Source organism: Anabrus simplex, chromosome 5, assembly GCF_040414725.1.
Source record: "Anabrus simplex isolate iqAnaSimp1 chromosome 5, ASM4041472v1, whole genome shotgun sequence".
In the NCBI taxonomy this organism is placed as follows: Eukaryota; Metazoa; Arthropoda; class Insecta; order Orthoptera; family Tettigoniidae; genus Anabrus; species Anabrus simplex.
Genome location: NC_090269.1, coordinates 296,416,785 through 296,443,179, shown reverse-complemented (window position 1 = coordinate 296,443,179; position 26,395 = coordinate 296,416,785). Strand labels below are relative to the sequence as shown.

At 42.6% G+C, this 26,395-nt stretch overlaps 1 protein-coding gene across 1 annotated transcript in view; it reads right to left on the bottom strand.

Moving 5' to 3' along the window:
* Positions 1-26,395, bottom strand: part of LOC136874502 (F-box/LRR-repeat protein 16) — a 1,254,627-nt gene that overhangs the window by 700,346 nt on the left and 527,886 nt on the right. The window contains exon 2 of the mRNA XM_068227625.1: positions 6,904-7,195. Within this exon, the coding sequence (XP_068083726.1) occupies positions 6,904-7,195 (292 nt within the window). The remainder of the gene's footprint in view (positions 1-6,903; positions 7,196-26,395) is intronic.

Genomic DNA, 26,395 nt, shown 5'->3' with positions numbered 1-26,395 from the left:
TGCTCTGGCTCTAATTCCACGTACTGCCTTAGGAGTATAGTGGTATTCGACGTAGACGTCGCAACACGTCGCTTCTGGGCCAGCTTTGCATCCAAAAACGCTAAGAGATTACGTCTGCCTTCGTTTCTTCCTGCAGCAGGCTTTTCTTCCAACGATGCTGAACTTTCTGCTGCTGCTTGTAGCCTATCACGCCTTTGGATCGTAGTCCTTAGATCGACTTCAACCTGAAAAATTGTCACATGCTTGGTTTGTGCTATTGTTCCATTCAAAATAGTAACACTAACCTGTTTTCGTGCTTCTTCTGGATGATCTGGTATTCGAAATCCATCCTTTTTATACCTAGGATCAAGAAAAGTTGCCGCCCTTGTCACAGAAAGAGTTTCATATGCTAAAAGTCGCGTTGCTACGGCTTTCAGACTTGCTTCGAGGACCATCTGTCCGACAGTGGTAGCTGGTTTTTCTACTTCCGTAGAAAGAGAGATAAATACTCCTTACACCAAAGGGATCACGTGAGAACACGTGGTGTATAGTTCTCCAGATAACATGGTAGTCATCGTTTCGAATGGGTCTAGAATTGCTACACACTCCTTTAAGGTCAACCATTCGTCAGGTGGAAAAAGTTGTGGTCATACATTATATTCAAATGTTACAAAAAGACAGAATTTTCAATACATTACACTGTATTCGTAATTCTCACCTGATAGCGCTTGCGGCGCATTCACAAGTTCCGACTGAGCCACTATGAGTTGGTCCTTAACCTCGAGCAGCCGGCGCATCATGGCAAGCTGACTGTTCCATCGGGCTGAACAGTACTGAATAAGCCGGAGTGGCTGCTTACCGGACTCTAACTGTTGATGTTTTAATTTATGGCTTGCAACAGTACTTTGCCTAGAAGAAAAATTAGGAAACAAAAACTAGCAGCGTTGCGAGAAGGCGTGGAGCAAATATATTTTTATAAGCCATAGTTCGGCGATACCTTGAGTTTAACATTTCGAAACTTAGAACCCTAATCTTACTTTTACTTCTGTTGTGGGCATACTTACTTGAAATGCGTGACAATATTTGAGCAAGTATCCAAAAGCGTACGGAAAGGGAACGTGCTCTTTACCACATCACTTATGGCCAAATTAAGTGTGTGCGCTACACAGGGAACATGGCGGATATTTAACTTTCGTACCACAGCTACCATATTTGCAGCGTTATCTGTAGTAATTGCTGGCACTTTACCAGACAGCTGCCAAGAATTGATGATGTCTGACAAGCGGCTAGCGATATGCTCCGCGGTATAACTTCCTTCCAGAATTTCCGTTGCCAGACATGCGGACATCAGTGCATTTGACGCCTCTGATATAAAATAGGCAGTCACAGTTATGTACGGGTCTTGTCTATTGGATGTCCAACAGTCCGTCGTTAAAGCGACATGTTTTGCTGCTGCCAGTTCGATGTTCAGCTTATTGCGTACTTCGTCATATATTTCGCCTAGAATTCCCTAAGAAAAAATAAATATAATGTAGGTATCGATCACAGAAATAGCTGGCAATTAATTGTAATACTGTACAATAAATGGTGCAATATGAGTTCATTTTCCACCTACCTCAGACAGAGTTCGGCGACATGGTAGTTCATACCTCGGATTTAAATCGTTAACAAACTTCCTGAAGCCTTCATCCCGGACAATGTCGAGCGGTTGCTTATCTATAGAAACAAACATAGCCAAACTCCGATTCAGCCGCTTATGCTCTTCACTGCCTGGGGCGTACACCTCGCTACTTAGCTCAGTTGTTGGTTCCAAACACTGCTTATGACTCCTCTTTAAATGATCAAACAAATTAGATGTGCCTCCTCCCGTTGAAAAACTACGCGCACATAATTTGTACTTGGCAGATTTCTGCCGATCGCATTCTGCATCGAAAAAATTCCAAACAACTGATGGTTTTCGTGGCATTAGCTACACAGTGAAGTTAACGGTGCCAGAAAGTTCACCCGTCACACGCAGCAACTGACAGCAAGGAGTGTTTTGTCTGATTGAGCAGAGCACGCTCGCTCCGTTTCCTCCGCCACCCTCCGTATACCTCCGCAATTCTCCGCAGTAGTACCGGAGAATACCGGTAGAGCGCTTCACTTGCTACTACCGATTCAATCACTCGGAGGACTGCCTCCTCTCCCAGCACTAGTCCTGGGCTGTTACGCCATGAGGATTGGTTTATCATCCTCATCATCATCATCATCATCATCATCATCATCATCATCATCATCATCATCATCACCATCAGCATATGCTTAACTGCCTACGTAGGTGGCGTAACCGTTTTATTGGTTTGAGTATTGTTCCGACGATAGCGGCTTCTATCTCAGCTGTGGTCGGTGGTGTCCGAGTTTGTTTAAATGCAACAACTCTGAGTCTTTGGCTTCCGGCACTTTAAAGAACTACTGTAGGAAAAACATTCCAAAAACCTGGCGTCTCTTAAAATGTACGACTATTTGAAAAGAGTTCAACAAATAACATTATTATTGTTAAGTTATTATTATGATTATTATTATTATTATTATTATTATTATTATTATTAGTAGTAGTAGTAGTAGTAGTAGTAGTAGTAGTAGTAGTAGTACATTTAATTAGTGTTTGGTGTAGGTTGAGTGAATCCCAGTGAATCCAGAAGTGGACTTCGTGACAGGGAATCAAACCCACGTCCTTTCAAATAACTGAGGACACCTTTACCGCCTACAAGAGTCAGCCTAATAATAATAATAATAATAATAATAATAATAATAATAATAATAATAAAAGTGATAGAAGAAGCGTACTGTACTCTGTTTATAACAGGTTTTAGTCTTAGAGGCCGCTTAAAAAGTACAGTTCAAGAAGGAAATGAATTACTATGGTCGTTTGAACAAACGACATCTATTACATAAGCTTACTACCGCTATGACCGTTCTGCTATGGCGTGCCGGTCTATTTTTCCTTGTCCAGTACTTTGTAGAAACATTGTTTTAACAACTGTAATCTTTTCTCGAAGTGTTTCGTCAGATAAAACTTGTTCCTAATCACCTTGTGTGAAGTGACTGCATTGCGCATGATATTCTATCTACATTTCTAGGAGCCGTATTCCGCAACTTGCCCGACGTGAAGTTGCATGCAGTTGATAGAAAGTCTGTGGCAACAAATGTAGAAGAAGATCTAACAGATATAGAATGCATATGTACTTGCTACGCTACTCTAGAACTTACAGAGAAGAAGGAAGTTTAATACCAAGCGACCACGGGCGATAATTGACTAACAAGGAATATGGTATGATAATGGTACAAAATCAAATACGACGGAAAGTTCAGCTGTGATCAATGCTTTTTGTACCCAATTTTAGCTACCCACAGCTGTGGTTATACATGTTTATGAAGTTAGACAAATATTGATATAATAATGAATATGACAGGAAGCTATAAATAAGAATTATTCTACTAATTTTAACTATCGTTGCATATACTTAAACATCCAAACCTGAACGAGGGGAGTTACACCAGTTGGAATGGTTGATACATGTATGGATTTACCCGGAATTACGAACATATTTCGTTGATGGAGTGAAAATGGATCTAAACCAGAAAAAATTCTCTTCCGGCATTGGGAGAGAGAGGAAGTGAAGAAAGAGACGTTTATCTTATGTGGATACAATGAGCTGAATTTTATACGAACGTGATATTCTAGATGCTGATTTCACTCCGAGAATCGTGTCTCTTTCACCAATGATAGATAGTGTGCGGTCACTGTGAATGTCATAATTAAATCCAGATTGCTCGGTGTTCACTATTTGAGCTGATGAATCATTAGGGGCAATCTTGTCACTGAATTCAATATCAAGTGCAGTCACAGAATTCTCAATTTTTTCTTGCGACTAAGCATCTTTGTAAGTTACCAAGGGCGTACCTTTGCGACTAACAATCTTGTGAACTACCTCGAAATTCCAAACTCAGGACGAACCAGCTTTGAAATCAGTCAATCTAAGTGCTCTAGATTTCATACACGCCCACCGCCTTATTTAAATAGCATGCGCAGCCATTAGATTAGCCCTTGACTCTTCAAAATTATACCACATGTACTCCGAGAAAACCTTGAGTTTCTTACGTTTTGTTCCTTGTTCTGATGACGAGATAAATGGCTGCTGTTCTTAACCCATCTGAAGTGCTGTAAGATTATTTTTGTGCCTCGGCAAATGGCCTCCACGGAAGTTAGGCAAAACCTTTTCGTCATCTAACCTAATCTCATATCCTGGAATGGCATTCCTCCCAGAAAAGCAGGGTGGTACCTAATTATTTCGTCATAAAACCTTTCCAGATAGCTATGAAAGCACCGTGTTTTTCCTCTGGGAGTGTGTCTGCGAGCGCGAATGGACTGGTGAACTTTACGTGTGACTGTCGTGAAGAAAGTGTCGATGAAGGTAGGCTGAATTAATGTCTAACCGTACTCTAACATCGTAGCTAGCTTCACAACAGACGACCCTATTTCAGTGTTGCAGACAAGAAAGTATATATTTCCACAAAATCAGTGCTCTAAATTCACCACAATCCCACTAATTATAAAGATGGATGTAGGTAGAAGATGTAGTTAAAAACTGCGGCTTTCCAAGGTTGTTCCTTTTCGTAAAAATTTGAAGACAATAGATCAGCGTAGTGACAACATTGAGATTTCTGTGGCGAACTGCTAAAATAGAGGCCGAGACATACGCTGAGAGATGCTCTCAGAAGACAGCAAAAATACATGAAAAGTGGAGCACCGGCTGAATCTGTAACATACCGTTTCGAACACAAACTCGGTATCGGAATACGATTCTGAACTGAACATAGCAGCAGTATTCGCCATCCCTGCCAGAGCTGAAGTTCTGTGGTAAAGTGTGTACTGAAACTGCAATCCACCTTGCGACGATTGTCGCCGTGAGTCACTCTGCCGTGAGGAATTCGACGTGAGTCACCCGGCGACACCTCGCGGACCTGTCTACAAAGTGATTGATTGGTATTCTCTGATTTAGCATTTGATAATATAATGCTTATTAACTGGATTTAAGCCTCTTAAATTCCTTGGCGCACACGATGGTCATCGGAGGTTATGGACAAGCGGGACTCATCACTGAGCATGATGCGACGCCTCCCGGGCAAGGCACCACTCCAAACGCAGGCGTTGGTGTTTTGGTGTCAATGGCAACCGACGCATGGGGCGGTAGGACCCCAATCCGGCGGATGCGAATCGTCGAGATACTGTGTGGGAACTCACAGGATGTTATAGAGTTTCCAGTATATGTTCGCGGTTCGCGCGATGGGATCCGGCAATGCTCAGCGGGGTGGTGCTTCATTGTCGACCCGAACCTGCACGACGTAACTGAGTGCCCTTGTGTACCCACTGAGTCGAACATCACGCAACTGTGACATCTGAATGCCCCCACATGCCTGGCAATTGCACGATACGTCCAACCAGCCTCATGCAGTCCCATAATGCAGCCGCTGTCAAATGCTGTCAGTTGGTCGATAGGCTGTCCAGCGCATCTGCGAGGCATCGCGAGTGCTTCGTACTGTACGTAGTCCTTTCTGTACGTCTTGATTAACTGCATGTCTCACAGCAGTTGACTGGTAATAACTAGAGTCCTGCACGGATGCGGATATCGTTAGATTTACCCGCGGATATCCGCGACGTGATTGTCTTGGCGGATACAAACTGTATGCCAGTGCAGATAATTTTGCTGATAATTTCTAAATAATGGCGTTCATTGATTTTCACTCAGGTATACTCTTACTATGGCTTGCAGTTAGGCGACCCTTGACAGTGGTATGGAAGAATGGTGATATACAGAGCTTTGACACCATAAATCCGTAAATCTGACCTTAGCCTAACCGGCTCCTGCCCGCAATTAGTGGAAGGAAGGAACAAAGGTCAATAGTCAGTAGTTGGCGCAAGAGAAAATCCCTCGTAAACTTGTGACTGTAGGGGTTGTGGTGCCAGATGTCAGACCTATTGTGTTATGCTAATAGATCTGTCCGTTTCAATACTTTGAGTGTAACATACTGTAGGTAAATATTTACAATATCCGCAGATAACCATTCGCGGATGCGGATGTTATTTTGTATATCCGCGCAGGGCTCTAGTAATAACTTACCGACAACAGGACGGTGCCATCCCGAATGCACTCTGGCGAGCGTTCTACACATTACAGATCCTTGTAAACCTAATCATTTACTCACACACCAATGGTGAGTATGTATACTGAAATGGGATAATATTGGACCACACCTTCTGGGTGCGTAACTTCTTTTGTCAGCCAGTGTATGTGCACGTTGGCTCTCCCAAGACTGTTTACGGCATGGCCACGTATACTATAGTGCGACGTTGCGAAATTCACTATTTGTTTCTGAAACTGCACTCAACATAACACATTCTACAAGACTGTGCTAACATCCTTTCACCCTTGATTTGCTTTACTATTTAAAAAATATTCTGTATACAGTATTTATTTTAGAAGAGTACATTCTTTTTTAAATAATAGGGGTCTTCTCTGCTTGAGCTAGTCTACATTTTATGTCGTCCTTACTTCTTACATCATTCTATAAGTCAGATTACAAATTTCATCTACTTCCTTCAGGACTTCATTTACCAAATCGGATATTTCCTGCATCACCTCACTTCATTTTATTGTGTCTTTACTATTGTTTTAGATTAAATCACATTCATGTCGTGCTCCAGGACCGTATCCGTACCATTCAAGAACTTTCATACATCCCTTACAGATACACGTAAAATAAGAAAACCATACGCAAATCTTGAGAGTTCTTATTTCCTCCCTTTGAATTTTTAGTGGTATCCTTTACCACCCGATTTACATTATTACTGAAAGACTGCTTGTAAGTTATAAAGAGACTCACCTATATTGACGACACCATGGTTGGTGAGCTCCCAACAGGATTGCAGACGCAGAATGCTGAGGGAATTGCTCTGTTTGGGTGAGAAGTAGCCCAGCGCCACATCCGTTACGTGGTACGCCTGCAGAGAGAACTCGTACAGTGACGGCAAGAGCTGCGCCACGGCGCCCACCGCCTCGTCCGCCACATTGATACAGTCGGTGAGCGTGAGGGACACGATCCGGGGAGTGAGGCATGCCCACAGACCGGCCTCTGTGATCTCGTTACAGCCCGCTAGTTCCAGCTCGAACAGTGCCTGGAAACAAGAAACACAGAAATATCAATCCGTGTAGGTAGTTCAATGTCCAAGGTAACAACACCCCTCGCGAGAGAAGTGTTACATATTTTATTCTTCCGATCGGATCTTTTGAAGTAGTTATTCCATCGAAGTACTCTTACGAAGGCACCAGTACGCCTAAAGCACGGAGGAGTATGTCATAGGTACAAGAAAGAGTCATGCAAATACAGGACACTAAATCGTAGTATGTCTGACTTACAGACTTACAGCTCTAGTACTTCTCTCACAGTCGATCGCCAGCAGTGGATATGTTGCCATCGTATCAGCCAGAACGCCGAGCTGTGGGAACACATTCAGAGTTGAAGAGGCGACGGTAAGAAAGCTATTAAACGGCAAAGTTCTTCACAGTCAAAACCGTGCAGTGGTTGCTAATATCGACCAATTTATGAAGAAATAAGCTGTGCTTGGTAATCAATTGAAAAACTCAAATCAACACTGAAATAAGTGACCAAAGCATCGCTCCTTTTTCCGTCCGGCGAATCGACAATGAACTGAAAAGAGTCCAGGCAGATGAATTCTCATCATATCTTCGAAGGCCACTCTAGAGTGTTTTAATGAGCAAGTCGTTCACCGTATGGTAAATAATTTAAACTTAAAACTTAAAATAAACTTAAAATAAAATTCATGCAAAATCACAGTCTTCAATAAATTTGAAGGAAGTATAAACAGACACACAAAAAGTTCTTGTTACTGTGGAATAGTGTTAGAACAGACTTGCAAATTTTTTCGTATGGAGTGTTCTTTTATACGGTGCTGAAGTGTAGACTATGAAGAAGGGGGATAAGGCTAGAATCGAAGCTTTTTAAATTTGGGTATGGCGGAAAATCGAAGGAATGCTGTGGGTGGAGAGAGTGAAAAACTAAGATGTAGTAATAATAATGTTATTGATCTTACGTCCCAACTAATTACTACTTTTACGGTTTTTGGAGACGCCGAGGAAGTCGGTCCCGCAGGAGTTCTTAAACGTGCCGGTAAATCTACCGACACGAGGCTGACGTATTTGAGCACCTTCAAATACCACCGGACTCAGCCAGAATTGAACCTGCCAAGTTGGGCTCAGAAGACGAGCGATCTACCGTCTGAGCTACTCAGTCCGTCTAAGAAATAGCCTACTAAGAAAGAGTCAAAATATACAGAATTCTTCTGAATATCGTTTTAAAGATTAAAACCAACTGGATAGTCCACGTTGTGAGTGGAAAAAGACTTTTAACAATAACTATGGAAGGTACGGTGGAAAGAGAAGAAGAAAAAGATGTCGAAGAATAATAACGGTGAACGAAGTGAAGAATAGACGGTAAAAGATGACCAAAGAACAGGCCTTGGACAGGAGGAGATGGAGATAGCGATAGAGTCTGGGACCTGCCACTGGGCAGAACACCGTATGATGATGAACATGCTTTGACATGTTGGCCAACCACCCCGCATGCTTACAAGTCAAGTCTATGTGATAAATTACTACATGTGGATGCGAAGGCCGTAGTGGTGTCCATTTTGTAATAAACTGAAGCTGCAATCGGAAAGAAGAGGCATGGACCACGTGCTTACGGAGTTGAAGTGGGAGGGATATTTCTAGAATGGGCAAGATCAAGACTTCTCACTTCTCTTCTTCACTGTGTTGCAATATTACGAATTAATTCCATACCAAACTGAATTCATAACAAATATGGGACTCGAACCCTGGATAACTAGGAGAGAAGCTACCATAGTCACTCCAATCGAGTCTCGGTAGATTTACTGGCATGATAAAGAATTCCAGAAAAGAGAACCTCGTTGTCTCTCAAAATCGTCAAAGTAGTTCGTGTAGCGTAAAAGCAACAACGTTGTTATTATCAGAGCTGCCTAGCGGATGTGGCAAATGCACGCTCGATTCGCCCGGAAGGGCGTGGTTTTGATTACCCGTCACGAAGTCGAAAAATTGAGAAACAAGACTTCAAGTTCTGCAGAGGCGCATGGCCCTGGTGTTCACTTTGCCTACGCCAGAAATATGTACGAGGTTAATTCCTGGGAGTAAAGGTGACAAGTCCGCCTCTGTGGTGTAGTGGTTAGCGTGATTAGCTGCCACCCCCGGAGGTCCGGGTTCGATTCCCGGCTCTGCCACGAAATTTGAAAAGTGGTACGAAGGCTGGAACGGGGTCCACTCAGCCTCGGGAGGTCAACTGAGTAGCGGTGGGTTCGATTCCCACCTCAGTCCTTCTGGAAGTGGTTTTCCGTGGTTTCCCACTTCTCCTCCAGGCAAATGCCGGGATGGTACCTAACTTAAGGCCACGGCCGCTTCCTTCCCTCTTCCTTGCCTGTCCCATCCAATCTTCCCATCCCTCCACAAGGCCCCTGTTCAACATAGCAGGTGAGGCCGCCTGGGCGAGGTACTGGTCATTTTCCCCAGTTGTATCCCCGACCCAAGGTCTGAATCTCCAGAACACTGCCCTTGAGGCGGTAGAGGTAGGATCCCTCGCTGAGTCCGAGGGAAAAACCGACCCTGGAGGGTAAACAGATAACGAACGAACGAAAGGTGACAACTCTATTCTACAGAGAGCCGAGGTTACAGATAGTTGAAGCTCTTACTTTTCACTTCCCCAAAGGCTTTCACGTCCTGTACAGTGATGAAAATAAATACATATTATTACCGGTAACTCCAACGTCCCTGAAATGAAGCGAGGTCTCCCCACGTAGATATTGTTTTTTAATATGGGCAATTCTGCCTGGAGAGAAGTGTAAAACAGGATACCTTTAAACAGCCAGCTAATTCACGTGAAATTAATGTGATTAACTCTTGTATTTTCATATTCCGCAAAGGACTAATAGAACCCAATACATATCAAAATTTGTGCATACTCGCGTGCTTTTCAATCAATACAGTACGTATTCTGATTGACAATGTGAAAACGCGAGTGACAGGATTTGTAAAATTAAATCTGGGATGTGAGTAGATATCATGTTCCAGTTTCAACACTAGCAATGGACGACCGCGTAAACAACATTCTGTAGTTCGCTACAACAGAGCACACTTTTCGGTGTTATATTTCATAGGGTCACTAAAGTACCAGAGCTCAACTGAGAGCTTATAATGCAAGTTTTCTTTCCCAATCAGTAAGTCATAATATGTTTACCATACCGATTGGGAACGAACTTTGACTTAACGACATTCAGAGTGTCACAGTTCATCTCAGCTACCCCAAAGACTATGAATTCGTCACTAATATCGGCATTTTCGTATTTTTAAGTTTCACCCCCTTCCATTAAGGGTGCTAGGGGTTTCTTGCCCCTACAGTCATTTTTCCAGATAAAAGCAGGAATAAGTTTTAAACACATCATAATCTTCACATATTGTCGGATAGGCAACCCGCTGATCGCACTTGTCTTGCGGTTTGCTTATCTTTCCCTATTTTATTTTTATATTTATAATCCCTCTCATATGTAATAAGAACAAACTGAAATTTTCAGCGAAATCGATCCAGTAGTTTTTGAGTCTATTAGCTGCAAACATAACAACATCCAATTTTTATATATATATAAGGTTTGAAAAGAGTTTCCGTGGCTCAGACGGCACCGCATCGGCCTCTCAACGCTGGATACCGTGGTTCAAATCTCGGTCGCTCCATGTGAGATTTGTGCTGGACAGAGCAGAGGCGGGACAGGTTTTTCTTCGGCTACTCCGGTTTTCCCTGTCATCTTTCATTCCTGCAACACTCTCCATTCTCATTTCATAGCATCTATCAGTCATTAATAAATCACTTTGGGAGTGGCGACCCCATCGTACTAATGGCCTATATCTGCTTCATTCATTCCATCCCTGACCCGGTCAATGACTGGAAAACAGGTTGCAGGTTTTCATTTTCATAAGATCTGAAAGTGTAACACAAAATTGTAAGAAACCCGCAATACTAACGCCAATGTGTTATACATCAAAAGGAAGGTCTCCATCTCAGGATTACTAGAAAAATATTATTTCTTTCATTACTTCCTCTATTTGCGAAAAATAGTCATTTATTCTAATAATATGATGCTTAGGTCATTGAGGTAAAGTGTCTTAGCCCTTAGAGGGCTCTACGTAAGTTGTCTCCGCTGAAAGTTCTGTGCCAGCCCGACAGATGCCTCTATGAAACCAAATTATCACCAGAATGTAAGTTGTTACACCATGTTTATTCTAATAAGCGATTTATGACGAAATTATAAAATTAGAAGTCACTAGAGGTGCTTCCGAGAATAAAACAATTTATCTACCTGGGATTGGTTTGGTGTCTACAGACAGTAACCTGCCTTTCAAATTCAAAGAGAGGCAGTTGCCGTTACGTCTTGCTTTCACAATGACCATTAACCCTCAAACACAGGCGTATGGGGTGGAATCTACCCCAGGTCATTTTATTTCGTAGTGAAATGTACAAATATCCCCGCAGAAAGAGTCATTCTTACACAATCTACCTTATTATCTCCAATTAATACGGTAATTCATATTTTACAATACAATGATATGTGGGGTGAAAAGCACCCCCACGCGTGTGTCTGCTTACTAAGATCTGGCGCGTGTGCTTCGGGGTTAACAAAGCACTAGTATGTACTTATCTCGGTGCGTTTTCAGCCAAGGTCAGTTATATGTGGCATTTAGTAGAGTTAAAGCTGCGAGGGATGTCAAAATAATAACTGCACCATATCACGGTCGGTTCCCCGAAACTGCAGGGTATTTCAGAAACAAACAAAACATAGTTTAAAACGAAATACTAAAATCGATCAACGAATAGGGCAGTAAAATGCAATAATTTATAGTGAACTGTAGCCTACTTCATTAAAGTGATTCATGACTGTTATATGCATGCACAAGATTAAGATAGGGCAATTGCCAACATTTAAAAATTCCATATTTATAGTCACAACGGAAGTGTAAGTTTAAAGACAAATAAATGGTCTTCCGGAGTTCAGTATAATTTCCGTTATTTTTCTCACGCTTCGTTTAACCTTTGTTCGCAGCTATTGCTTCGAAAGACCAACAGTCCTATTGTACAACCTATGTCTGAAAAGTTCGGTGAATGGTCTCATGAAATAAAGACAACGTAAGTTACACACAAAATTCTTTTACTGGCCTTCAAAGCAATCTCCGTTAGCTAAAACACACTTTTGACATCGATTGTAAAGCTGCTAGAAGGTGGTAGCAAACGCTTCTTTTGGAATCTCCCGGAGAACCCTTGTCACCTCTTGTTGGAATACCAGCTACACTGTCGAACTGGTGGCCTTTCAGGGCTACAATTCGTAAGGGCAGTTACCGATCATTCGCAAGCATCTGTCGCACTCGTTCGATGTTGTCTGGAGATATGCTTGTGGTTGGTCAGCCCGAACGCGCCTCGTCCTCAGCACTTTTCTTTCAATCTCGAAAGCGCTGAAACCAGTCAAAAACGCACTTCTTACTCACTGCTTGAGCGTAGTAAACTAACATTGCGTATGTTTCCGTTGCCGTTTTGCCTAGGTGGAAGCAAAACTTAATGTTAACGCGTTGCCCCGTGTTGCACTCCATTGTGCAATGACACGAGTCCTCACACTGACTCTGTGCGATGTGTTGTAGCGTTCGGTTTCGTCTAACCGTGTTGAGTTGACCGATAGGGGGCACTTGGTGTCATGTCTCGCAATGCGTATGCGCGAGCGCATCGTCCGAACTAGCACGGTGTACAAACTAGGAGACCATTCACCGAGCTTTCCAAACACAGGTTGTAGATATCACCAGATTTACCGGATGTTGGGTGTTTATTAGAGATCACTACCCCAGCGACCCTATTCAAACTTTTAACCCGCCAATGCACGGGTTGGGTCTGTGAGACCCATGCGCTGGTATTTCCAACATTTTCTGACAGACGGTGATAGCTGCATACTTCCGGCTTCTGCTACCTTCCTTTTATCACCGGTGTAGTATTCCTGCAGACGAACATGGAAGTGATTGCTTTAGTACGTGAGCAGTGGTAAGTTAAAGTGCTCTGTGGGCCTGTGAGACCCAACCCGTGCAGTCGTGTAAGTATTTTTTTATCATAAGCATTTTAGTCTTTCCATATTAACCGTGTACATAAAGTTTATAGGGTGATTATTACTTAGCATCTTGTCCAAATCCGTGGTTTAGCTAGCCTGGCTGTCTTTCACCTTAGTTCCTTGGGTTTTAAGTACAGAGGTGACACTGAAAATGGGTTGACCTAGGCTAATGAGTTCGTTTCTTCGTAGGTATAAGAAAAAGGAGTGTTATGATGTCAGCAAGCCACGTGATATGGAACGAGTTGCCGCATTATTGGAGGAACCATTGTCAGATGATGAAATTTACTATGATTTTTCTCTCGTCGATGCACAGCGACGATAAAACTGAGGAAAGTATAGAAGAAAAGAGGAAGCCTGTAATAGTCACATTCTATAATTCAGGCAAGGGTGGTGTAGCCTGTGTATACGAAATGACGGCTCGAAACACCATAAGTTGGACAATGGTCGTCTTCTATGGGTTGCTGAATATTACAGGCTTTAACGAATATTTAATATTCAGAGCCAACACACTAACTCTCCAGACGCAAGGAACAGAATAATTTTTTTGAAGAAACTCTTGTTTCTTCTAACTGAAGAACAAATAAGAGAAAGAGCTGTCTCAAGATATCTTCCTAAGAGCATTCGCGATACTGCAAGAAGAATATCTGGCTTGACGGCAGAAGCAGGACGTGAAAATACAGAAAATAAAAGAGGACGTCGTGCATACTATAGAGTCAGAAAAGACCCGCTACTCGTGCTGTTTGTGCAGAAAGTAAATGTATCTTGAACACCCCGTATTTGTGTGTAGTGAATGTAAAGCTGAAATTTGAAAGTTCCAGTGAACATTCTGGATCGTGAAGATTAGGTTATGACGATTTCATAAATTTTGATTTGATAAGTTCTGAATTTTGTGATCAAATAAAATATTGTGTGTAAATTTGCAGTGGTTAGAGAATTGCTTTGTAAAATGTTAAGTAAGTGTTAATCATCAAACGTTTTGTGACAGCAATGTGTTTATGATGTTATCGGAATAGGAGGGAATGAATACTGAAAATAAAAATATATTAGCATACTATAAAAAAGAAATATGATGATGGGTCTGTGAGACCCAACCCGTTTACTCATGTAACTTTTTGTGACCCGTGCACTGGCGGGTTAACTTATAGGAGGTTTATTGGGTCGTAGAAATACCATTGCTTATTTTAGGTTTTGCCACGAGATATAAAGCTGGATATCTTTCTTGACTCAGTGTAATTTTTCAGGATGCTCTGGAATTCGAACATTGGCCATCTGCGAGGAACGCCAGGAAGCCACTGCAACGACCACATTCTCCAAAAATCTCCCACTTAACACGCACACTTTTCGAACGTTGGACCCACTCGCTCCATCTTTCAGTTTTGACTGATGTTTTGGGGCTGGGTGCAGTTCTTCACGCTACGTAGCGTTACATGAGGAAATTCCCCAATTCCGCAATCTGGACGATAAGGAAGCAGCTAAAGCTCAGAGTTAATCACACCCCATATTTACAACACAGCATGATGGGTTAAGTTCTCTTCTTTGTCTGCCGCTTTTCCCACAGCCCGGTGAAGTCGCTCATGTGGACTGGTACGGGTTTACCGCCAGATACCCTTCCTGACGCCAATCCTACGAGAATTAGATGAATGGATTCTATAATTTCGTGCTTCTATTGTGGTTTTTAAGCAATGCGGGACATATTTGGCAATCCCCTCCTCCATTCCAGTCGTAAACGTCTAAAAAAAATACCTAATCGACATATTGAATACAGAAAATTTAAACTAACTAAATATTGCCAATTAAGGATTTTACTTCCGGAGATGAAGCCTCTGTAGCTCAGGCGGCAGCGGCATCTCACCACTGGATACCATGATTCAAATCCCGGTCACTTCATTTGAGATTTGTGCTGGACAAAGCGGAGGCGGGACAGGATTTTCTCCGGGTACTCCGGTTTCCCCTGTCAGCTTTCATTCCAGCAACACTCTCCATTAATACTTCATTTTATCTGTCAGTCATTTATCATTCCCCAGAGGAGTGCGACAGGCTTCGACAGCCGGCACATTTCCTATCCTCGCCGCTAGATGGGGGCTTCATTGATTCCATTCGTGACCTGGACGAATGACTAGAAACAGGCTTTGGATTTTCATTTCACTTCCCAAGATCGAAAAATGATAGCACTTAAACCTAGCTTTTGGGTTATCAAGGCCTTTGTGTGAGCAGCGTTTCGCCCAGGGAGTTCGATTTCGGTTTATCAGCTGGACTAGTACGCCTTCCTAATAGGCTGCTTAGCAGTGACAGACAGACTCCACAGGCCCGCAGAGTTAGCAAAATAGATTTGCAAACATATTAAAGGAGAAATGATTCTCCATTAACAAAACAAAAAATCCACAGTTCTGGCCCTTCAGGCAAGCAACTCAATGTTGAAAAGATATGAGCTGTGAATTTTATGCAAATCAAATATAATAAAGAATGATAATATATTTTTATATATTCCTACAAATAACAATCCTTTTCTTAATCATCGTTATCCAGTCGATTAGAGTAGCAGTTTGCCTTTTTCTGCCACTACGAGCGCTAATGCGAGTCAATGCATTGTTTCACTTAAGCACCACTACGAGCGCTAATATCAGTCATTGCAGAGTTTCACTTAAGCCCATATAACTATATTCGGGGTGGACATTCTTCAAAAGATAAAAAATCGCCTAAGAGTATTGAACCAAGGAACATATTACAGAAGGAATTATGTAAATAAGTTAAAATGGCTAAAATCTGAATTAAAAAGAAAACGAATTATGAAGCGATTTTAGGCTGTTTTTCCGGAGCTGCATTTAGGTCAGAAATGATTTTCGAAATTTGTCTTTTTTTGTTTGATAGAGCTGTTCAAGACTCAAAATTTTAATCCTTTCCAGGCTCTTTATCCCTTCAACTTTCGACAAAATTGAGGAAATTGATTAATGTTGCGTATTTTGTAGTATGAGGACCCCTACTTTGTCTGCTTAGAAATGTTTTAACATTTAAAAAAGCGTACTTCTCCTTTAGCAGGTTGGCAATCCTTATTTGCTAACTCGGCGGGACTGTGCACACAGTGTTCCACTCAAAGCAACGTCTTGGTCAGATGTGCCAGTCCAACTGATGAGCCCAATTAGCACGCCCTGGGCGAAACACTACATACACACGCCCACGCGGCCTAATAACTCAAAATGCTTGGTTCTGTTAGTGTGATGCTTTTAAACTAAAGATTGTTTTATGTTGCACCTTCGTGAGCCGTAGAAATGCTCAACTAAACAATTGTACATTTGACTTTAAATTGTGGTCCGTGGACGCGAATCAAGTATATCTTCACACTTCGCCCAAATCTCACAGTTTTATGCAGGGCAGAATCAGTTATCTTCAGTGCTTTAGTTAGAAAAATCAAAATATCTTATTTTCTACTCACCTTTGATGACTGGATGGTTTTCAAATTTACAATATAATAGAATTAAAAATAGATTTTGTGGAGAGTATTATTTAATTCACCATTTTTACTGTTAACTATCTGCTAGCTTTTCACTGTGGAGGCGGAGCCTCTGACTTCATGGCGAATGCAGTGCAGCATCCTTACCAAGAAAAGCGTGCGGCGTGAGATAAGTAAAATATTCCAATCATTTCATTTGTAATTCGCACACAAGGATGTGACTTAGATATTCCCTTCATCGCTCAGCTTTCGTATATGTTCGTGATGATCAGTAGATCTGTAGTCCGGCTCCATGGCTAAATGGTTAGAATGCTGGCCTTTGGTCAAAGGGGTCCCGGGTTTGATTGCCTTTGGTCAAAGGGGTCCCGGGTTTGATTCCCGTCACGGCCGGAAATTTTAACCATAATTGGCTAATTTCGGCATGGGGGCTTGGTGTATGTGTTGTCTTAATCATCATTTCATCCTCATCAAGACGTGCTGGTCGCATACGGGCGTCAAATAAAAAAGGCTGTACCTGGCGAGCCGAAGTTGTCCTCGGACACTCCCGGCACAGAAACCATACGCCATTTCATTTCAGTAGATCTGTAACAAAAAGTAGTAGATTTTCTACTAAATCTTCACGCTCTGTGGTGATGTATATAATCTGACCCTTAAGTTTGCGATAGAAGGTTTCAATGCCGCGAGTCGATACAACGTATTATCCCGGAACTGGCTGAGAAGATTTTGAAGAAACAGAGAAAGCTACACATAAAATAATGGTTGTCAATACTAGATTCGCACCTCGTATCCCCGATCAGTGCGTTTTCTTTTTTCTTTTTTTTTTTTTTTGCTAGGGGCTTTACGTCGCACCGACACAGATAGGTCTTATGGCGACGATGGGATAGGAAAGGCCTAGGAGTTGGAAGGAAGCGGCCGTGGACTTAATTAAGGTACAGCCCCAGCATTTGCCTGGTGTGAAAATGGGAAACCACGGAAAACCATCTTCAGGGCTGCCGATAGTGGGATTCGAACCTACTATCTCCCGGATGCAAGCTCACAGCCGCACGCCTCTACGCGCACGGCCAACTCGCCCGGTAGTGCGTTTTCTTAGTTCGATCCTAGAGCCATTTAAAATCTTAAATGAAGAGCTGGGCAAACGATGATTCACGATTACACCCGTACTCAATTGTCTTGAGACACACTGATTGAAACGATCCACAACTTCATCAGCTCCCTCAGTAACGTTCTACCATCTCTCTTTTCACGCTGACTTGTGGGTTGCATTACAAAAGTGTTGAAGGCGCTACTAGAGTTGTCTTCTTCTTGGTCTTTTCCCAACTACTTGCGGTCCGCACTACATGTGGAATAAGCCCATTTTTACGGTCTGAAGTCTTTCATGAAGCCAACCCTATGTGGAAAGTCCATTCTCATTATAAACCCTTATGCTTTTCAGCGGTCAGTTCGCAAGCCTCTGGAAATTTGCTAAATGCCTCCACAAACCTCTATTTTTAACTAGATCTGTGGCCACAATTAGCTTCAACCTCTTGTCTTTAAATCATTAGAAAATGAGTCGAACCATAATCACCTTGGTCTCCCTTTACTTCTCTCAACCACAATAACCGAAACAATCATTTTCCGAGATAACCTATCCTCCTCCATACACCTCACCTGACCCCACCACCGAATCCGGTTTATTCATACAGGTTCATCCATCTAGTTCATTCCTAAATGAGCCTTTATCTAATTTCGAGTGCCCTCCTGCCATTGTTCCCACCTGTTTCTACCAGCGATCCTTCTCACTACTTTCATGTCTATTATGTCCATTTTACGTACAAGTATCCTGAGTCCACCCAGCATTCAACCCCGTACAGCAAAATTCCGTTCTGAAAACAGATCGATATAAATATAGTTTCTTCACTTATACAGAATACAGTTGATCGCAGCTGCGAATTCACTCCATTAGCTTAGCTGTACCTTGATTCATTCTCACTTAGTATACTACCCTCCGGGGAGAATGCAAAGAAAAAGAAAGAATGCACAATGCGTGTAACTGAGTGCGGAGGTTACAATTACGATATTCAGCAACGGGAAGCATACCTTACACACTGGACAATGCGAGTTGATCTGCAACATTTCAATGGCACTATGCGAATACTGTTTAACGATACATGATTCATAGGTCTCATATATGTTCATTAAATTTTTGCGACGATCAAATATAACAGATGAACGCACATATGCTATTAATAAATAACCGCAATGGAGTGCTTTTTAATAATCTGTGTTCCATAATGGGATTTTAAATGCAGCATTAATGTTCCACATAACACGGTTTGTCGATGATTTGCCTCGGGTCAAGGACTTCAAATATTATAACATATGTATTAAAATCAAAACAACTCTACTGAAATTGCATGCTAGTGCCACAAGAGAGAAAAATCACGAATTATAAAATGCAGTATTGTCATTAATGAGATAAAATTTGACATCATCATATAGAGATGAATGGCATCACAGTGTAACACAGCATAGTTTGAACCTCAGTGGCGCAGTTGGTTGATAAGTTGTCGTCCTCTGTTGTCAATGTTTGATCTCGGGTAAGGATAGCGGTACAAGAAAGGGTTTACAAGTGAAAACTCAGCGGTGTTGCCGTCCAGTAAGTTAAAAGTCCTAAGGACAACAATCAAATTCCTCGGCAGATTTCAAAATCTCCAGCCATTGAAAGTACGTTAAACCAGTAACATTATTGTCACATTAAGGAGACAGCCTGGAGATAGAAATATATATCTACATACTGTATGGATTTTCTTTACAGGCTCAGGAAGTGTTTTATCAATAAAAGGAACGGTGTTCCTTAAACAAACTAGAGATAAAATTTTAAATATATCCTAAAGCACTGCTAAAGATATTAAAGTAGCAAGTTTGCTATCTACAGTTCTCCCACGAATCTAACACAAGTTGCAAAAATTACACAACATGAGTCACAACTTCTCAGACCGGATGGGAGATAGATGGTACCTGCAACTAGAAACATTCTTTTAAATATCCCATATCATCTGAAGTGTCGTTTAGAAGTTGTGCGCCCCTGTTGTTTATGACAAATCGGCTGTTTCCTCGTTTTCATTCGTAAATTTTGCTCTTCAAATGTAAACATGTTCTATTCTCAATACTCACGTGTTCTTCTGCGTGTAGTCGATAAGTGTGCTGTTGACGATGGACATTTTTGCTTTCTCCGAATTGATCCACATGATGTGTTACGAGGATGCTAGACGAAGCGGACGAAGAGATCGCGCATCAACCAATTGCGGTTTCCACACAGAAATCAATCGTATCACACAATGTTCGCTCCACTTCATCAGTGCCTGCGAAAAACAGTGTCCTCTTTGGTGGAGGAGTGCACGAAGTGTCGTCACGACTGGCACAAGTGCCATTCACTGTCCGTCCTACAGCTAAAAGTCACACTGTTTGAAGAACAGGTGCTTACAAGCGTCGCCCAGGACTGGCACAAGTGCCATTCATTGTCCATCCTATAGCTAAAAGTCACACTCTCTGAAGAAGAGGTGCTTACGAGCGTCCCCCACGAATGGCACAAGTGCCATTCATTGTCTATCCTATAGCTACAAGTCACACTCTCTGAAGAAGAGGTGCTTACGAGCGTCCCCCACGAATGGCACAAGTGCCATTCATTGTCTATCCTATAGCTACAAGTCACACTGTTTGAAGAAGAGGTGCTTACGAGCGTCCCCCACGACTGGCACAAGTGCCATTCATTGTCCATCCTATAGCTACAAGTCACACTCTCTGAAGAAGAGGTGCTTACGAGCGTCGCCCACGACTGGCACAAGTGCCATTCACTGTCCATCCTACAGCTACAAGTCACACTGTTTGAAGGACAGGTGCTTACGAGCGTCGCCCACGACTGGCACAAGTGCCATTCATTGTCCATCCTATAGCTAAAAGTCACACTGTTTGAAGAAGAGGTGCTTACGAGCGTCGCCCACGACTGGCACAAGTGCCATTCACTGTCCATCCTTTAGCTACAAGTCACACTGTTTGAAGAAGAGGTGCTTACGAGCGTCGCCCACGACTGGCACAAGTGCCATTCACTGTCCGTCCTACAGCTACAAGTCAGACTGTTTGAAGAACAGGTGCTTACGAGCGTCGCCCACGACTGGCACAAGTGCCATTCACTGTCCGTCCTACAGCTACAAGTCACACTGTTTGAAGAACAGGTGCTTACAAGCGTCGCCCAGGACTGGCACAAGTGCCATTCACTGTCCGTCCTACAGCTACAAGTCACACTGTTTGAAGAACAGGTGCTTACAAGCGTCGCCCACGACTGGCACAAGTGCCATTCACTGTCCGTCCTACAGCTACAAGTCACACTGTTTGAAGAAGAGGTGCTTACGAGCGTCGCCCATGACTGGCACAAGTGCCATTCATTGTCCATCCTACAGCTACAAGTCACACTGTTTGAAGAACAGATGCTCACGAGCGTCGCCCACGACTGGCACAAGTGCCATTCATTGTCCATCCTATAGCTAAAAGTCACACTGTTTGAAGAAGAGGTGCTTACGAGCGTCGCCCACGACTGGCACAAGTGCCATTCATTGTCCGACCTATAGCTAAAAGTCACACTGTTTGAAGAAGAGGTGCTTACGAGCGTCGCCCACGACTGGCACAAGTACCATTCACTGTCCATCCTATAGCTAAAAGTCACACTGTTTGAAGAAGAGGTGCTTACGAGCGTTGCCCACGACTGGCACAAGTGCCATTCATTGTCCATCCTATAGCTAAAAGTCACACTGTTTGAAGGAGAGGTGCTTACGAGCGTCGCCCACGACTGGCACAAGTGCCATTCACTGTCCATCCTATAGCTACAATTCACACTGTTTGAAGAAGAGGTGCTTATGAGCGTCGCCTACGACTGGTAAAAGTGCCATTCATTGTCCATCCTTTAGCTAAAAGTCACACTGTTTGAAGGAGAGGTGCTTACGAGCGTCGCCCACGACTGGCACAAGTGTCATTCACTGTCCATCCTATAGCTACAATTCACACTGTTTGAAGAAGAGGTGCTTATGAGCGTCGCCTACGACTGGTAAAAGTGCCATTCATTGTCCATCCTTTAGCTACACGTCACACTGTACGAAGAATAGGTACTTACGAGATTCACCCACGATTGACACAAGTGACACTGCCCGTCTTTCAACTACTGGTAAATCATTAGTGTCTCGGTTATTGCGGAAACAACTTTTCCATACATACCTCCTCCAGAAAGTGCAGGGACTGGGACCAGACGACTTCTCATCTCGTACTAAATTGTCCAGTACTTTTTGCAGCGGAGCGTCGCTAATCCAGCCCTACCTGCACGCGTCTTGTTTGCTGATGAGGTAGTCTTCACACGAGACGGGTACTTCGACAGCTAGAACGATCACACATGGTTCGAAGAAAACCCTAATGCAGTGTTCATCAGAAACCACCGGGGGAAATTTGTCGGAAACGTGTGACTGGAGTTGTTGTTGATTAAAATTTGCTAGGCCCTGTAGTTCTGCCACCCCGTTTGAGAGGCAAAACCTTTTTTGATTTCATTCAGAGCACGCTTCACCTGGTCAGGGAGGATGTACCTCTCACGATATGCAGATTCGTAGTTTCAATATAATGGCGCTCCGCACAATTCAGCCTGGTTGTACGAGCTCTTCTTAATAACACGCACAATTCAATGGATAGGGAGAGTAGAAACTGTTGCGTGGCCAGCGAAATCACCCGACATGACGCCCCTAGTTTCTTTTCTTTTGAGATATATGAGGAGTGGCATGAACCCATTTAACGCAAGACACGAAAGGACTGAGCAAATATTCAATGCTAATGATCGAATGAGACACACACCTGAAATATTTGCCAGAGTCTGACAGGCACTGCTACGACGGTGTAATGAATGTAATAAGGTTCAACGCAGACACTCTGGACACTTTCTGAAGAATAAACAATTAATATGTCATATTTGTTAGTGTTTCCTTCGATGCTGTATGCCACCTAAACGAAGTATCGGAGAACTTACGTTATTGAACAAAATCTGCTCCTCTTCGTGTGGTCTGTCTCTGCTTCGAATTTGTCGCGGAGATCCTGACTCGTCCTGTATAAAATATTGCATGCTATAAATTAATTCTATCCTGGTGCACAGGAATTGAGTCACTACTACCTCTTGCCTAGAACCCCATCTTCAATTCTCACATGGTCCAAATATATCAATACTGACTTTAAGATTGGAATGGGATAACTCAAAGTTTTCAGGATAACCCAGAATTCGATTAAAGAAACAGCAAACACGGTCAAGAGAGCGAGGCAATAAGGCTTAGGAAGTCATCGCACTGACTACGCTCCAATAACGCTCTCGTCGCAGTGAAGAAAATGCTGAGAACCGACCAGATGCGTTATAGTGGAAAAATTTACTTACCAAACGGTGGGTAACCCTGGCACATAGCTTACCTGAATTGTAACTCCTCTTCTGCAGCACTGGATAGCTCGGCCATAATAAAGTGCGTGGGTAAAATGGGTCAGCGAAGGTATAAATAGAAGAAGAATGATTCGATCAGGATAAACTAAAACATGGTACATTTAAAAAGAAAAGATGTGAGTTGCAATACTTCGAAGACAAATAACAGAATTTATTTCAAACAAAGAGATTAGATTCCTCACATTTATATTAATGAAAATGTTATACAATTTACAATCTTTCTCAAGTCAACTGCATCATCACGAAATGGGATACTCGATCCTTGTCAGAGCTACTGTTGGTAAAACCTTGCATCTTCTTCCATCGATACGTTGGCAATCTGGGTTACCAGCGTGTTCGTTCGGTACAGACAAATTCTAACCTCCAACAGAAATGAAACAAAAAAATAATGAACCAAGGGGAAAATTATCTCGCATACACAAATGGTATTTAATTTTTGTCCCTATTTACATTATGCACTTAACACTAAACATGCAACACATGATGCTTGACATCGGAAACTCGAACTCCTGACTCCACTGGAAGGCATGCAATATTTCAAATTACAACACAATCGAAAAACAATTTATTAACAGGTGCCTGTACTAACGGTACAACAAACTGTGTGTATTTCATTTTTAAAAGCCTGTTGAAATCAGGTCAAACCTCCTTTCGTAGAAGAGACTCCTTTCTTAGACCAGACATGGAGAGAGTTACCCCCAAACAAGTGACGTCAGAAACCTTCCCTTTCTGCGAGGGTCGGGGAGCCCACCTAGGCCATCGAGCGCCATCACGAATCACAGCTGTGATTTACAAGCAGCTGACAAGTTGTAAACAAGCAAATGACGAGAGTTCATTCATAAAATACCAGCCCTAGTAAAGTAAGTTAATTACTATGACCTCTCTTTAACATAACTGACGTGTAACTACCGCATGTACTCTTATTCCATACTGTGCGAATCCCAGCACCTTCATTTATTCATAACTTGTGATCAGCTAGAGCATTCGTCCCTTTAATTTCCCTGTGCATTTATCTACACACACATATATATCATTTCACAACTTATACTTGTATACATCGCGCAATTTAGGGCTCTGTTATCTCTAATCTTTCCGGGATTATTTAACAGATATATCTCGCCTTTTATTTATTCTCTGAGTGAATGCATGGCTAGCTCGATTTCAGTGCAATGTCCCAAATGCATTAAAGGAAATATTGAAGATCTAATAGCTTTATATCTGACAACAAAGGCACTTATATCTATACATGCCTCATGCATTTCTAGCTAGGCCCTAAGACACTCACTCGGTCTGCCTATACATTTCTTAGACTGCGCAAATCTATTAATTGATGAAATAATAACAACCCTTTCTTCGTTGAATTATGACCCTATGTACATCAAAATAAGACACAAATGAACCCGTAATCAAGAAATACAACATGCAAAAAATTAAGCTACTTTATTCGTGCCTGTCCTGAGCATAATTTCTATACAAGTGCCTGAGGACACAAAATACTATTTACAAAGTAGCCCGAAGGCGTTACGTTACATTTTTAGTTTCTCGAAGCTAGCCTATCCCTGATTCATGCTGATAAGCTAGAATTTGTCTGAACTTCGTCTGTGATTACATTTAGCGGCTCTCCGGGGCGGACAGGAGTTTTAGTGACCCATGTTAGTGCTGGTGGTAGAAGGCAGCAGTCCTGAGTTGCTGTTTGGCGACATCACGATGTTCTTCGTTCTTCGACGGGAAACTCGTACTGATGACTTGATCGTCGTCTCCTAGCTGCTTACGGTGTCTCTCGGAAGTGAAGGATGTCCTCGTTGTTGTGCTCGTGCCAGCAGGTCCCAGCGTTATGAATGGCACTGGCGGGCGAATTCATGATGTCAAACAATTGTCACTGGGACAATGAAGTCTCTCTACCTGCAACGCTTTAAGATGAAGGCTGTCTTCTTATCGATGAGCTTCCGACACACAGATACACCTTGCAGGCAGCCATGCGCACGGAGAAAGCTCTCCGCGTCCCAAGCGTGCAGTATTTATTTTAGTACCTTATCCACGCCCGCGAGATTCTCGTTGGGAGGTCCACTTGACTAGCTCTCGCGGAATGGAATGTCTCTTACGGTACTTGAGAGAAATACACATTAATTCATAGAGATTATGAATATCTCCATGTGGCATATCAACTTGTTCAGAAAATTGTGCTCATTCATGCTATCGTTTTAGGATCTCGATATTCCTCCTGTGGGCAAAGGTATCCGTTGAGTTTTGATTCCCTCCATCGTGAATTTTCCCGCTGTTTCTCATAAAGATGCTGGCATCAGACGCTATAAGTTAAGTGGTTAGCGTAGCTTCGTTTCCCTTATTGTTCATGCTGGGAACTACAGCCTACTACTGACACTCTGACATCTTAAAAAGCGCGCAATGTTGCGTGCTATTCCACATTAATATAAAACCTGATGTCATTCCTATGTGGTCTCATCTGCATATTATAATTATCTGCAGATCATCTCTATTGGACCACGAACTGAATGGTTCAATAGGTAGGCAGATCCAAGTCCCATGGTAGGCTGATTAAGCTACGAGTTGGGCCTTTAAGTAATTCATACATTAATTGCACAATAGATCATCTGCGAAATAAAGAGATAACGTGTCTGTCTGTTATCTGGAGGCCCCAGATTCTCCTCTAGTTTCGTCTAGGGGCTTTAATGCTGGGGTGAGGCTAGAAGGGGCTTCAGTCAGCGTCGTGAGGCCGAGAAGTTGATGATAGCCAGCGAACTCTGTCACGAAAGGAAAATATATCGGTAGAGGATATCATCAGACTGAAAATATGCCACTACAATATCCAAAGGTCATCTACACGAGCAGCAGTCGTCTTGGCAGCCCAAGACACACAGTGGGCTTTATGTGCCACGGAACTTGTGCGAATGAACTGCCTTCGGTAGTCGGGTTATGTACGGCGAATGGAGGAGCATAAGTTGCCTGGGAGGGGGATAAAGTAGTATCGACCATGGAGGGAAGAGTAGTAGAGGGAGATTAAAAGGGTTGTAGTTGAACTTATTTATTAATTACTTGAAATAAGAGGTGCGGAAATAAACGAAACCACTGAGCTAACGCTGACCTCTGTAATGAATATGTCTATGTCTATTGATACCCTCCATCCTGAATTCTCCCGCTATTTCTCATAAAGATGCTGGTATCAGACGCTATAAGTTAAGTGGTTAGCGTGGCT